Source organism: Asparagus officinalis, chromosome 7 (assembly GCF_001876935.1).
Source record: "Asparagus officinalis chromosome 7, Aspof.V1, whole genome shotgun sequence".
NCBI lineage: Eukaryota > Viridiplantae > Streptophyta > Magnoliopsida > Asparagales > Asparagaceae > Asparagus > Asparagus officinalis.
The window spans coordinates 30,113,855-30,130,122 of NC_033800.1; the positions used below are offsets into that span (position 1 = coordinate 30,113,855).

Genomic DNA, 16,268 nt, shown 5'->3' on the forward strand with positions numbered 1-16,268 from the left:
CCCTCAAAAAGTCAAATTTACAAAAACACATCCCAAAAATATCAAAACCTACATACATTACAAGATCTATAACTTGTAAACAACACCATGAAAAGTTTAAAATTTGCAAAAACGCACTGATAGTTTCAAAAGTTGTAAAAAACCTAAATAAGTCAAATTTAACAAAAACACACCCCATAAAAATCAAAATCCACAAACAGTACACAATATAGAACTTATACATAGTACCATGGAAATTTTGAAATTTGTACAAAACACTCGGGTAGTTTCAAAAGTTGTAAAAAACCCTCAAAATAAGTCAAAACTTTAAAAAAACTAGAAAACTGAAACTTACAAACAATGGAAATTTTAGAATTTATAAATTACAAAAACCAAGTGAAAGTTTTGAGTTTTACAAAAAAACACCCTAATTTTTTGAAAATTGCAAACTACATGCTCGAAAAGTCAAACTTTTATAAAAACACACCCCAGAAATATAAAATCTTACAAAAGGTACAAATTTATAAGTTATAAGCATCAACATTAATTTTTTGAAATTTGCAAAAAACAGCCTAAAAGTTTGGAAAATTATAAAATAAACCCTCAAAAGTCAAACTTTTATAGAAAAATGTCGCCAAAAATATCAAAATTTATAAACAGACAAAATCTATAAGTTATAAACAGCACCGTGAAAATTTTGAACTTTGCAGAAAACACCATGAAAGTTTCAAAAATGTAAAATACATCCTAAAATGGTCAAATTTTACAAAAATACACGCCAAAAATATCAAAACTTAAAACAATATAAAATCTATAGCTTATAAACAACAACATGTAACTTTTGGTATCAGTCAAAAACAACTTGAAACCTTCAAAAACTATAAAAAACACCCTAAAAATTCAAAATTTAAGAAAAACGTGAAAAGTCAAAACTTTTAGAGAGTATAGAGTTCATACATTAGCAAAAGTCCCTGAAAATAAAAAAAACATCCTCAAAATTAAAATTTTGCAAAAACCATGCCACAAAATATCTAAACTTCTAAACAGTACAAAACCTATGAATGATAAATAGGACCACAAAAACTTTGATCATGGACTTTATGTTAAGTACATGAAATAAGTTGCATTGATTATAAAACCAATAAATAGGTCACTTGGGTCGGTGGGTAACCTATTCAATAAACGGGTTGATCCGATTATTTAATACATCGGGTCGGGTCAATATTATACGGGTCAGGTCAAAATTTAAATGGGTCAGGTCAAGTTGGGTCGGGTCGACCCGTTTGAATCCATTTAACAATTCATTTATTAACTTAATGAATTTGGATTCTTAGTTTAATTATTATTAACTTTTCTCGAGCATTTGAACTTGCCTATAAAACCTCCAGGAATACTCACCACCAGCTCATGACGCCAAACAGAAATGCCAAGACGTTAAGACATTACGTCTACGTACCATATCTGCAATTATCATAATATATTGATTTAATTCCTACCATATATACTAATCTATGAAGCTAATCACAAATATAGCTCCTCTATATAAAGAACCAATAAACCCAAATCAATACGTCTAGCAAAAATGAGCTCTATAAGAATGCATATCCTTATGACGCTATTTCTAATGGCATCTACTTCATCAGAAAAGGTGCACGTTAGCGTCGTGAACAGGTTGGGGGATGGAAGGAGCATCAACATACACTGTCAGTCCAAAGATAACGATCTCGGGCCGAAGACTGTGGCCGATGGTGATCAGTATGGATGGGATTTTTCTGTGAATGTTAGTGGTACTACCCTCTTTTACTGTGATATGGGATGGGAGAAGGTGCGCTCGTTCGTTTTTGATGCGTTTGATTATCAGAGAGATCGAGCTAGATGCAGTTCTAATTGCTCGTGGATCATGGCTGAAGAGGGTGTTTATGGCTTGAACGATGGTACTGGTTTCTGGGAGTTCATGTATTCTTGGACTAGTTGATTGGTTTTTTCTTTTGGGTCGCTTCCGTGTGCTCTCTCAATCGATCTAATACTTAATTTGCTTGTCAATATTTCTGAATCTTCCGACTAAATTCACTGAATTTCTTTTCTTATGTATGTCGTCGGTCCGATGAATAAGAAAAGGACGAGATCCTTGGCGCAAAGTAGGTTGCTGAATGTTTGAATCTGAAAATTCATCATAACTTTCGGTTAGTTTGTCAACGATTTGACGAAACATGGATGCATTTGACAAAGGAAACGTTCGTAGAGTTGAACATGTACAAATTGGTTAGGTATCCAAATTCAGGGGAGATCCTTTTCAAGTGATTGTTAGTTCTGGATGTCAGACAAAATTGTTGAAGGAGAAAAGTGAATGACCCCCACCACTTTAATTATACACCAAAAGTGGAAAGCACCGAAAGATTGGCACAGTAAAAATATTATAAAATTAGGAATAGTGTTTTCCCAGCCGCTATAAATAGGCTCAAAATTCTTCAGGAAAAATTCATCCCAGAAACAACTCCACATATAGAAGAGTGAGAGAGAAAATTAGAGAGTTTCTCCTTGTAAAAAAAGATTGAAACTCTAAATTTTTTCTCATAGTGGGTTCTTCTGTTCTTGCCCGTGGTTTTTACCTCAAATTCATTTAGGGGGTTTTCTATGTAAATTTGTGTGTTCTTTTTATCTCTACTATTTGTTGAGACTTTGCTATATTAGGCCTCGGGTTTGTCCCAACAAGTAGTATCAAAAGCTGGCTCAGGGTGCGTGTATCTACTTATCGTATGCTCTATGTCTGCTACCAAAGGTGGATCCTCCACATAAAAAAATAAGTTAGATTATCATTTACCCTTTGAAGGTGATAGTACTATTCATGACCACGATATTGTTCATAAATATGGTACTATTCATAAGTACAGTACTATTCAAGGATGCACTTACTGTTCATAAATACAGTTACTGATTACGTGAAATAGTAAAAAGTTATTGTTCGTGGTAGAAGCAATGGCGGCGAAGTTCGAGATCGAGAAATTCAACAGGAGTAATTTCTCCTTGTAAAAGTTGAAGATAAAGAATATTTTGAGAAAAGATAATTGTCTAGCGGCCATCGGTGCAAGTCCAGATGACATCACAGATGATAAGAAGTGGAACGAGATGAATGAGAATGCTATTGTAAATATCCATCTGGCATTAGTAGATGGGGCGCTGTCAAGCATAGAGGATAAAAATACAACAAATGAGATATATGACACTCTAACAAAGCTATATGAGGAAAAATCCTTGTACAACAAAATCATCTTAAAAAGAAGACTTTACACTCTAAGGATGACGAAATCTACATCGATGACCGACTACATTAACATCCTAAATACATTGTTCTCCCAACTCACAACGTTGAGGCATACTATCAGTGTGAATGAACATGCAGAACTTCTACTTCAGAGTCTATCTGACTCGTATGATCAGCTCATCATCAACCTAACAAACAACATCCTCAGAAACAATCTAGTCTTTGACAACGTTGCAGCCGCTGTTCTGGAGGAAGAAAATCAATGCAAGAACAAGGAAGACAGACAGACAAGTTCACAACAAGCGAATGCCTTATTGGTGACGAGAGGAAGATCAATAGAACGTGGCTCCAGTGGGAGTCATACTCATGGTAGATCAAAATCAAGAAGTAAGAAGAATATCAAATGCTATAATTGTGGCAAAAGAGGGCACATGAAATCAGAATATTAGCACAATAAGAAAAATAGTGATAAAAAATCTTCAGAGCCATCAACATCTCAAGGATATATTATTAGCACGTCAGATGTTGGTAAAATTTTATACAGTGGAGCAACCACTGTTGATGAAGGCAAAAAGAGATTTGCTGATGTCTGGTTTCTAAATTCAGCAACTTCCTGACACATGACTTCCCGGAGAGAATGATTCCACAAATATGAACCTATCTCAGGAGGATCTGTATTCATGGGTAATGATCATGCCTTAGAAATTTCTGGTATTGACAATATCAAAATCAAAATATTTGATAGTACAATACGCACCATTCAAGATGTACGATATGTGAAAGGCTTGAAGAAGAATCTGTTATCTTTAGGATAATTGGATGAGCTCGGATGTAAGACCCATATAAAAAATGAGATCATGAAGATTACTAGAGGGGCACTTGTTGTGATAAAAGGAGGAAAGATAGCTGCAAATGTATACATGCTCAAGGGAGAAACATTACAGGAAGTTGATTCATGTGTGACATCAACTAGCCATGGAGAAGAATAAACCATGATGTGTCATCACAAACTAGGCCACATATTAGAACGAGGCTTGAAGATTCTCTCCGATCAGAAGTTGCTTCCTGGACTTAATTTAGTAGCTCTTCCATTTTGCGAGCATTGTGTCACAAGTAAGCAACATCGGTTAAAGTTCAACACATCAAGTCCTAGAAGTAAGGTTATTCTAGAACTAGTTTATTTTGATGTATGACAAGCACAAGTTACATCCATGGGAGGAGCAAAGTACTTTGTGTCCTTTATTGATGATTACTCCAAGAGATGTTGGGTGTATCCTATCAAGAAGAAGGCTGTGTTCTCAATCTTTAAAGCTTATAAAGCGTGAGTCGAGCTTGAATCTGAAAAGAAGATCAAGTGCTTAAAGTCAGATAATAGTGGAGAATATACATACAGTATTTTTTTTTTTGCATTCTGCAAGCAAGAAGGCATCAAAAGACAATTCAGTACTGCTTATACTCCTTAACAAAATGGAGTGGTGGAGCGGATGAACAGAACTCTGTTGAAAAGAATAAGAGCAATATTGGCAACTGCAAATCTGGATAAAATCTTTTGGGTGGAAGCAATAAAAACTACCTGTTATGTGGTGAATCAATCTCTATCAACTATAATATAGTAAAAGACGTTGATGGAGATGTGGACCAGCAATCCAGCTGATTATTCTAACCTCTATATATTTAGAAGTCCAGTTACGTAATGTACAATGCCCAAGAAATTACAAAGCTGGATTCAAAATTCAGAAAATGCATATTCTTAGGGTATGTTGACGGAGTAAAGGGGTATCACTTGTAGGATCCCACTGCCTGCAAGGTTATCATCAGCAGGGATGTTATCTTTGTAGAGAAACAACTATAAAGTAAAGAAAATAAAACAGTTCAAGAAAGGACTCAGAGACTGTAGCTGGTCAGGTAGAAAATGATCCAAAATTTTCTAAAGTAACACCGGAGCATGATGTATAAGAACCAGTCAAGTCTGAGGCTCCAACAATTCGAAGGTCAACTCGTGAGAGAAGACCACAGACTTGACACTCAGAGTATATTACAGAGAGTAATGTTGCGTACTGTCTTCTAACAAAGAATGAAGATCCATCAACTTTTTATGAAGCTATAAATAGTACAGATGCATCTTTGTGGACAATGTAGGAAGGAATTGAAGCTCTCCATAAGAATAAGATTTGAGTACTTGTGTCATTTCCACAAGGAAGAAAAACCATTGAAAATAAATGGGTCTATAAGATCAAGCGAAATGATGATCATCAAGTGGAGCGATATCGTGCTAGATTGGTGATAAAGGATATGCTAAAAAAAAGGTATTGACTTTATGAAATATTTTCTCATGTAGTTCGACTTACAACAGACTGAATAGTCCTGGCTATGAGCGTTATATTTGACTTATATCTATAACAGCTAAATGTAAAAACAACATATCTTCATGGAGATCTTGAAGAAGAAATTTACATGCTCCAACCAGAAGGTTTTAAAGAAAAATAAAAAAAGAGATCTTAGTTTGCAGATTGAACAAATCTCTGTACGATCTAAAACAGGTGCCGATGTGTTAGTAAAAGAGATTTGATTCATTCATCATGAGACTTGGATATAACAAACTTAATTCAGACCATTGTGCATATTTTAAGAGGTTTGGTAAAAATAAATTTGTTATCTTATTGTTGTATGTTGACGACATGTTAGTTGTAGGCCCTAACAAAAATCATATCAAAGTATTAAATGCATAGTTGGATAGGGAATTTAAAATGAAGGATTTAGAATCTACAAACAAGATTCAGGGATGCAAATTTACCGAGACAAAATTAATAGGAAGATTTGGCTTTCTCAGAAGAATTATTTGAAGAAAATCTTACGGTGCTTTAATATGCAAGATTATAAGCTAATTTCTACCATATTTCCTGTTAATTTTAAGTTATCCTCCACTTTGAGTCCTAGCAGTGAAGAAGAGAGCATGAAGATATCTCGAGTACTGTATGCATCAACAATGAAAAGTTTAATGTTCGCTATGATTTGTACAAGACCAGACATTGCACAAGCAGTGAGAGTAGTTAGTCGGTGAATCCTGGTAAAGAGCATTGAAATACTGTAAAGAAGATTCTAAGATACATTAAGAAAACCTGAAATATTACATTATGTTATGGGGGATCAGATTTTATTATCAATGGATATATGTTGATTCTGATTATGCAGGTGATTGTGATAATAGCAAATCTACCACATGCTATGTATTTGCACTTGCTAGCGGAGCTGTAAGCTGGATTTTAAAACTGCAGTCAGTTGTGGCTAATTCAACAACAGAAGCAGAATATGTAGTAGCTACACAAGCTAGTAAAGAGGCGATATGGTTGAAGATGGTGCTGGAGCAACTCGGGTATGAACACAAGAAGATATCTCTATTTTGTGATAGTTAGAGTGCTTTGCATTTAGCAAGAAATTCAGTTTTGCATTCAAAGACAAAACATATTAGAGTTCAGTACCACTTCGTTCGTGAGAAAATGGAAGAAGGAACAGTGGAAATGCAAAAAATTCACACTAAAGATAACCTAACATACTTTTTGACAAAAACAATCAATACTGATAAATTTATTTGATATCGCTTCTCTTGTAGTCTGTCGGAGACGTGAACAACATGAAGATGACAAAGATAGAAAAATGGTTCGAAGATATGATTGATACTCAATCAAATCTTTAAGTGGGAGATTATCAGCCGAATTGTTGAAGGAGAAAAGTGAATGGACCCCACCACTCTAATTATGCACCGAAAGTGGAAAGCACCGAAAGATTGGCACAGTAAAAATATTATAAAATTAGGAATAATATTTTCCCTGTCGCTATAATTACATCCCAAAAATAACTCCACATAGAAGAGTAAGAGAGAAAATAGAAAGAGTTTCTTATTGTAAAAGAGAGATTGTAACTCCAAAGTTATTCTCATAGTGAATTCTTCTATCATTGCCCGTGGTTTTTACCCCAAATTCATTTAGGGAGTTTTCCAAGTAAATTTGTGTGTTTTCTTTTTATCTCTACTATTTGCTAAGATTCTGCTATATTGGGCCCCGGGTTTGTGCCAACAGTGGAGAAGTTTCTTAACCCTGAAGGCATGAATAAAAAAGAGAACAGTGAACCCTTCCACATTGAGTTGCATATGTGTGAAGTCAAGTAGTCGAATATGAGCAAGACCATGAATTGTGCGTGATGAGGAATAGAAGATATTTATGCAAGCGTGTTTGAAGCTCAACCAATGGCAGGTTTCTGCCAATTTCTAGGTACCAGAATGTAACTATCAGTGGGAGGCAATTTAGGTCAAAAACTGTTACCAAAAAAGTAAGAAACTTGCATAGAGGAAAAAGCAAGCATATCTCATGATCAATTGCGTAACTTTAGGTGTCAAATACTAATTTAGCACTTGAGTATGGAATTTGAATTGGTATGGTCAAATAAATTGATTTCCTGTAGATTATCCAAGTTAAGGTTGAATAAAACTTTATGTTCAGAAAAATTTAGAAAGACGCGCATTCAATTGAGTAATGAATCCTTCGTGTTGAACTTCAATTATTTGGAATAACCTTTGAGGTTTAGCCCAATAAAGTTTTCAAGACATATCTCATGATCAATCTTGAAGAGCAATTATAGATTCCTAATTCTCAATTCAGCATTTATATGTTGTTTAAATTCCCTGAATGCAGAATTCATATATGAGAGATTCTAAGTATAAAAGCCTGACCTTAATAAGAACAAATGTTTAATAAATTTATTAATTTTAATAAACCCTCTCGGTATAATCATCTGAAAATGGGGCAAACACAATACAATTTAACTCTATCCTCTTTTCCTTATAGATTTATTTCTACAAATGGATGAATCAACTCATCCCCTGTGAAGAAACAAAGGCAAATAGTTAATTTCTCTAAGTATTACGTTAACATTCCTCCTAGGTAGTCCTTGGTCTTCTCCAGTTTCTTGGTATCAAACATAGTCAAAGGATTGTTCAGGCTCTCAATTCTTCGAGACTGCTGTGAAATTATGCTCGATGTGGAGGGGCAATCTTGGAAAACAACTTCATATCCATCTCTGAAGTTATCCATTCCTTGGCCGAGAAACTGCCAGAAGAGAGCACCGGAGCAAGCACCACCAGATCTCGCCAGTGCATAGATTGTGGTATATGTAGCCCGATAGTATGCATCCCTCTGTGCAGAGCTGAATTGTTTCGATGATCTTCCAAATTCTGTGATCATGAGTGGTTTTCCTAAGGATCCTGCATCTTGAGTATGTGATGCGATCCAACTCTGGAGGAAAGTTGTTTCTGCATTATCATCAGCCCCATTGATCCTGCATGAAGGTAACCTGTTAAATTGGAAGGGTATGTTCATGCAAATTTTTGTTTTGTGAGGGTTATTTGTGGATTATTGGTGGCATGCACTGTATGGATATAAATGACGCAATGTTTGCTGGAATTTTTTGTGCACTACTAACAGAAAAGTTCAAAAAATTGAGTAGTTGTAAAAAGGCTAGTAATCCTCTATACGCTTGCTTGATTGCTTAGAAATCCTACGCATCTGTTATGGAGACCGATGACACCTCTCCTTTGAGCTCCACAACTATAGAATTTCGGTATGCCCAAGGATTCAGAGGATTCCTGGTCAATTATAAACTTCCTTTGTATTCAGAGCATGCTATAGAAACGAAGAAAACTCACCATTCATCAGCGTATATATGGGTGGTAGTGAAATCAATTTGAGGGATCTGATTGTTGGCGATGAAATCGGACCCAACTTCATAACCAATATTGTACCGTCTCCTGTCAGGCCTCAAGTGGCCATAGAATCCTTCTAGTCCAGCTTCAAGCATATGGTTACTATCGATAGATTTCACATAAACAGCCATTTCCGAAATCCAATTCTGGAATCATAAAAAATTTCACATTATACCACAAGTTTAGGTTTTATATGAATAAATTATTACAGTTCATGTTGTAAACCTGCAAAGTTGCACCAGAGTTATCACTCTGGCAACGGGGTTCGTTCATGAGCTCCCATGCAAAGATGGTAGGATCATCCTTGTACATTACTCCCGTTATCGAGTTCTTTCTCGTGAGAACAGCCTGAAAATGACAATAAGCTATTTGATCGAGACACATACCAAAGAGGGCACTGATCAAAGAAGCTTGTGTTTTATACATTGACATGGTTCTTGTAGAATTGCTTTGTGAGATAATTTCTAAAGAAATCATCATCAGAGTTCAACCACTGCCCTTGATCCTTAGCCCACTGCACATACTGCTTCTTCCCGCCATACTCCTCCCAGTTATTGGCCAAACTTAGTATTAAATAAACTCCATTCTTCTTAGCCTCAGATATCACAAAGTCCAATGCCTGTCAACCCAAAAAAATAAAATAAAAAATGAATGACCAAATCTGTAAATTAATTTATAGTCACTAGCTATATATATTGTAGTATACCTTAAACATATTCTCATCATAATTGCCAGGTGAAATTTGAAGAGCTCTGTAACCTCCATCGCTAAAAGCCCAGGCTCTGACAACATTTAGTCCATAACTATTTGCTTGTTGAAATGCATTGGACACCTGATATCTCATTATCGGGTCCCCTGCCACGTACATCATCCAATAAGCATTGAACCCGTTAGTGTAGAACGGTCGCCCCTTCATCACGAAATGTGTCCCACTGGTAGAGGCGAAGCCCCCGTTATTGGAAGTTTTGGCATTGCCGATGCAGGGTTTGAGAAGAAGAAGAGATAAAAGAAACAAATTGCAAATGGTTTTGTTCTGCATTTTGATTTGAGGAATGAGATAGTTTGGTGCGTGTAGATTTGAGTTGAGAATGTTGGGGGGGTTTATATAGAGTTTTAGGAGCATGCAAGAGAACAAAAGCAATGTTTTCTATTTTCACTGCTGAGGATGAGGAAGTCAGAGGTGATTGACATGCACATGAGCACTATAAAAGACACTTCGTTGAAAACTTTTTTTTTAAGAATTAATTCTAAGTTCATGTAAGTAACTGACTTTTGAAAATTTGAATTCTCTGCCCACTTGGTAAAGTATAAATTACTATGATTTCTTACACGTTGTGCCTTTGATCTTGAGCCTGATAACGTGATAATTTTTTTCTAATGATTTTTCTATAAATTACTCAACATATATAAGAGTGTCAAGTGATCACCCTTGTTAAAGTAAGAGAGAGAGAGAGAATCTTGGGTAAATTTCCCTTGAATTGAATATTGAGTGTGCACATATATTTATACAAGTAGAGGAGTGTGAGGTTTGTTCTCCCAAGCAATGTGGGACTAAAACCCACTACAATACACTATTATCAACAGCCCCCTTCAAACTCATGTTGGATCAAACAAAGTGAGTTTGCGTACAAGAAACTGGAACCGATGAACAGGTAAGGCCTTTGTGAAGAAATCTGCAAGCTCGTCAGCGGATGAAACATGAGGAAGTAGAATTGTCTTGTCCTTGATAACTTGGTGACGGACAAAATGAGCGTCGATCTCAATATGTTTGGTCCTTTCATGAAATACTGGATTATTAGCAATCTGGATGGCACTCTTATTATCACAGTAGAGAGGAGTAGGAGTCGTAACAGAAATACCGAAATCACTGAGAAGGCGACGAAGATGAATAATCTCTTTAGCTGTTGTGGACATTGCACGATACTCTGCCTCAGTACTGGAAAGAGCAATAACATCTTGTTTCTTACTTCGCCAGGAAATAAGGGAATCACCAAGAAATATACAATAACCTGTGGTAGACTTTCTGGTAGTTGGATCACCAGCCCAATCAGCATCAGAATATGCACAAAGCTCTAACTTAGATGTAGCAGGAAACAAAAGTGAGCGAGTGCTAGTACCCCGGAGGTACCGAAGAATCCGTAATAAGACAGCATAGTGTACAGAACGTGGGGCACTAACAAATTGACTGACAATACCAACAGCATGAGAGATATCTGGTCGAGAGATGCACAAATAGACCAACTGACCAACAAGATGTCGATATCGGGTAGGATCAGATAGAGGCTCACCGTCAGTAGAGCAAAGTTTGACATTCTGCTGGAGTGGAGTATCGACAGTTGTATTATCAGTTAACTCAGCTTGATTTAGAATATCTGAGAGATACTTCTGTTGAGACAGTAATACACCCCGCGGGCCTTGAGAAATTTCTAGACCAAGGAAATACCGAAGAGATCCAAGATCCTTCATGTGGAACTGTTGTTGCAACTGAGATTTTGCGTATTGTATACCTGTCATATCATCACCTGTAATGATCATATCATCTACATAGATGAGTAATAAAACCCTGCCACGCGATGTAGTGCGAACAAACAGAGAAGCATCTTGATGACTTTCTATAAAGCCCGCTTTGAGCACAACATCGCGAAAACACTCAAACCAAGCGCGGGGTGCCTGTTTGAGACCATAAACAGCACGACGAAGGAGACATACATGTCCCGGAGGAATATTTGACCCTGGAGGCGGTTGCATATATACGGTCTCTGATAAAGAGCCATGAAGAAAAGCATTTTTGACATCCATCTGGTATAAGGGCCAACGATGAGCAGCAGCGACCGCAAGGAGAGTACGCACAGTGGGCATCTGAGCAACAGGAGCAAAGGTCTCCTCATAATCAATACCTTGTTGCTGAGTAAAACCTCTAGCCACTAAACGAGCTTTTCGACGTTCAATGGTGCCATCAGGACGAAACTTGACCTTATAAACCCATTTACTGCCAACAAGAGAGATCCCAGGAGGACAGGGAACAATATCCCAGGTATGAGTTTGCTGAAATGCTTGAAATTCCTCAGCCATAGCTTGTCGCCACTCTGGAATTTGAACTGCCTCTTGGAAGGACTTTGGCTCAACAATAGTATGAATGGCAGCAAGAAAGTTATGAAAGATAGGTGAATAAGAAGTAACAGAAGCATACCGGGCAGGCATGACATGTGGGCGTTTGCCTCGACGAAGAGCAAGAGGAACCTCAGGCGGGGGAGATGCTGGCGCAGGTGCATGAAGATCAACAGTATTTTCTGGAGTGAGAGTTGTGTCCACAGGATATGGATTAGATGGTGTAAGAGAAGACTCAGGTGAGGAAGAGTCAACAGAAGGAGAGGGAGAGATGTCAGGGAGATCTCGAAAGGAAAATTGAGGTGAAGAAGTGGGTGATGCAGTGGACGGGGAAGCATGATCGGTAGAGTGGAGGAAATTAAAGTCATCAGAAGTAGAATAATATGGAGAATCCTCTTCGAACTGAACATGACGAGATATATGAACTCGACGAGTTGCGGGATCATAACAACGATAACCTCGATGTTCTGAACTAATTCCTAAATAAACACAAGAAACTGCTCTGGTATCAGAGCTAGGGCTATTTCCCTTTCAATAAAATTTTTAACGCTTTTGCGTTCTTTTGCCAAATCTTGGCCTTATTGCTTTGCAGCCGTTTAATGTTTTATTTTTTTTATTTTTATTTTTAATTATTTGGCGTTCATCTGCCAGATATTTTGGCGTTAAAGTAAGAGAGAGAGAGAGAATCTTGGGTAAATTTCCCTTGAATTGAATATTGAGTGTGCACATATATTTATACAAGTAGAGGAGTGTGAGGTTTGTTCTCCCAAGCAATGTGGGACTAAAACCCACTACAATACACTATTATCAACAACCCTTTAACGAAAAAGATCTTATTATTTTATTTTGGTGCAATGTTGCAGAAAAGCACAGAGAGTTGGGCAAATCTCACGAAAAGGTCACAAATAGACATAGGATTAACGAGGTTCTGAGCAAGTCCCGCGTCCTTGAAGAGTAGGAAATTATCATTTTAATTAAAAACAATAAAAAAAAAATTTAAAATAAATCATACTATCGATCTCCAAACCTTCGTCTCACCCAAGACATATATGACCGAAAAGTCTAAAATTATTTTCTCAAAGCAGAATTCTCAAAATACTCAGTCAACAAGTCACACATTCAAAATTTTGTCGACAGGTCAGTTTCTCCTCTTGGCTTTGCTCTTCTTAACAGTCATCCTTTTCTTTCTGATCTCCTCTAGCATCTAGAAACTAAAAAACATACCAAGGGTATACGATAAAATGCATGTTAGGATTCAAGACATCCAAACACTTCAAGTGTCTGAAAATATAAGAATTGTACTCTTAATTGGATGAATAAAAGGGGTAGATTTATTCTTTGCTACGGCCAGGTGAGCTGTTGAAATGGAATTGGCTATAAACAGTCAAATTATCGTCCTCTTTGACTCCTGACACGTTTCATAAATCGCTAGATCTCTTTGTCCCTAGATCTTTCTTTTCGTGCGAGATTACTTCTTATCATCTCCATCGAGGGCTGTCGCTTCTCCGCTGGCTGCCAATGACGGAGTTCACTTCCGCACGCTTCTAATTCTTGTTTACAGACTCAATGAAATCTATCAAGATCAAAATGAGAGATTCAACAACAACATCTCTGTTTTCTTCTTGTTTTTTTTTTTTAAATGCTAAATGACTAACTTGTAAGTCTTTCGGTCCGAATTTATATTTGAGTCATAATACAGACTCCAATAAGGACCTGTTTGGTTGGCCCAAAACACCCTAAGAAACCTCATTTTTTAGAAATGAATACCTACCACGTTGCATATAGGAGCTAAAACATTTTTTTGTTAAGTGTTTGGTTCCTTTTTTTTAGGAGATGAGGGCTAGAAAACCCCTGCCCCATCAACTTTTGAGAGATTACTATTTCAAAGCTCGGAGACCTGAAATGGGCTGGAAACGATATTTTTGGTTATAAATTATTCGTGCAGTACAATTGGAGTTTCCAACGGCTAAAATTTGGGGAAAAAGTCAGGTTTTTTACAATCACCGCCTTCTTCCCCAAAATTTCCTCGGACCTCTTTTCGCTTCCCGCCTCCTTTGAGGATCTAGGTTCTTTGGTGATAAATAAAATGGGGCTTGCATCAATTTCGCTGTCGATGAGAAAATTTGGGTGAAACTTGATGGCGGCTCTCGTTCTCCTGTAGTAATTGACCGAAAGTTCTGAAGATTATAGAAAGGAAGTGCCTTTCTCATTTATAATCTCTCTTTAGCTTATTTGGGTGATAAATCTACTCATTCTCCTCTAGATACCAAATACACATGTAAACTGAATATTTTAGCTCAAAAAGTTTTCTTTCAAATCTTTGTTTTTGTATATAGTATTGTTTTGTAAATCTAACTTTATGTTTTTGATGTATAGATATATGTTAATTTCATAAATAAACATTTATTCCAATATTTTCTTTCAAAAAACATTTGATTTTTGGATTTCTATTTACACCATAATTTTAGATTTCTATTTACTAATTTGTATTTCTAGAGTGGTGCAACGATGATGGTCAAATGCTAAATATGTTACTAGTAACATCTAGTATCATTGAGCTGACGAGGCAATATAGAATGACAATGATCTATTTTTTCATTCTTATTTTGCACCCAACAGAGGTGCTACATCTATACCGGTTAAAACTCATGTTGTTAATAACGAATATATGAGCCAATCATCCTCTAGAAAATGTACATATTATCATAGTTTGCATATAATATTTTCTATCAATACCGAATTTCTTCAATTCATTTTCAAAGTACATATCACAATGTTTAATAAAATTAGAACCATACAAAAAAACACAGAAAGAATGAACAAAGTTTCCATAGTTCGACTTCATGGTTTGATTGCTTCAATGCTTTCTTAGTTGTTTTGTTTTTGTTGTTATCTCCTCTCCAACAGGAAATTCTTCAATCAGTGGAATGCTCCTCTTTATTGCATTATCATTGTGAGCTTAAGCAAAAAAGTTACATTGCTTATTTGGGAACTTTGCACATCCTCAGAAATATCTACCTTTGTTCATCCCATTCTTGCACAACTTAAGGGGTGTTGAAATTTTGCAGAAACAACAGACCTCTAGTGCTTGAGACCCTTCCAATGTATTTATCTCACAATCTCACGGGGAGGTGATTAGGGTCTTATGCTAATCTAATCCGATTAAATGCCAATTAAAAATAATATTGATTAATTTGTTCTTGCACAAATGATATAAGATTGATATGAGCAAGAAAGATATGAATAAGCACAAATAAAAATTACGCTAAGCAAAACACAAACAAACGATATATTTACGAGGTTCGGTCACCACGATCTACGTCCCCGTTCCTCATCTCGAGGAGATCTCCACTATCACAATCCGGTTTTGAAGCCGGAACTTCTACACACTCGGTTTACAAGCTTACCGAAAACTCTCACACTATGCAATCACACTTCACACACTAAGTGTAGGAATCTAGCCTGTGTCCTCCTCCTCAAGTGCTTGGATGCAACCTCTCCCTAGATTCGTCAACCGACGCCACTCCTATTGGATTCGACCCCGTCTCTCGCCTCACACTTCTCTCGGTGTACAAGTGTATTACAAGTGATACTCACAATAAAGATTAAATATAATGGTTTGTTCTCAACAACAAATGAGAACGCAAATGAAGCTCACACTCACTAAATCACACCCCATAACCCACACTATATAGTATGAAAATATTAAGCTCAATATTGTGTGTGATAACAGTGAATAAAAATACGTAACTTAATAAATATAGCTAAGATATGAAAAATGAAATTATAATCTATATAAAAAGATGAGTTAGGAAAACTTCTCAATAAACAAGAAGAACAGTAGAGGATGATGAAGATAGGATCCTCAGTTGAAATGAAAGGCCTCTTCTTGTTGTAGCAGACTTCTTTTAAAAATAGATGATCAGAAACAGCTTAAACAGCTCTTTAAACACACGTAAGATTTTTGTTAAAACTTCACTGTAAAACCAAAACTTAATTTTTTGAAAGAGAACAGCAATGGGGTATTTATACCCACTCAAAATATCAGCCAAAACCAACTAGAAAAGACCAAAATAGCCTCAGACAGCCATTACAAAAAATAGCCGTTAAAAGGCAATGATGAGATCGGCGGTCGACCGCGAGGCACAAAAAAGGCTGAACAGA

At 36.5% G+C, this 16,268-nt stretch overlaps 3 protein-coding genes across 3 annotated transcripts; 2 read left to right on the forward strand and 1 right to left on the reverse strand.

Moving 5' to 3' along the window:
- LOC109850474 lies at window positions 1,570–2,106 on the forward strand. Its single transcript, XM_020420489.1, has one exon. It carries the CDS (start codon window positions 1,577–1,579, stop codon window positions 1,952–1,954), a length of 378 nt encoding a protein of 125 aa, XP_020276078.1. The 5' UTR covers window positions 1,570–1,576; the 3' UTR covers window positions 1,955–2,106.
- Window positions 3,106–6,654, forward strand: LOC109846911. The gene is made up of 2 exons (XM_020416148.1): window positions 3,106–3,628; window positions 6,434–6,654. Exons 1-2 carry the CDS (start codon window positions 3,106–3,108, stop codon window positions 6,652–6,654), a joined length of 744 nt encoding a protein of 247 aa, XP_020271737.1.
- On the reverse strand, window positions 8,031–10,043 carry LOC109849852 (putative mannan endo-1,4-beta-mannosidase 9). The gene is made up of 5 exons (XM_020419736.1): window positions 9,703–10,043; window positions 9,421–9,615; window positions 9,222–9,344; window positions 8,940–9,142; window positions 8,031–8,572 (listed from the first exon to the last, which is right to left on the reverse strand). Exons 1-5 carry the CDS (start codon window positions 10,033–10,035, stop codon window positions 8,158–8,160), a joined length of 1,269 nt encoding a protein of 422 aa, XP_020275325.1. The 5' UTR covers window positions 10,036–10,043; the 3' UTR covers window positions 8,031–8,157.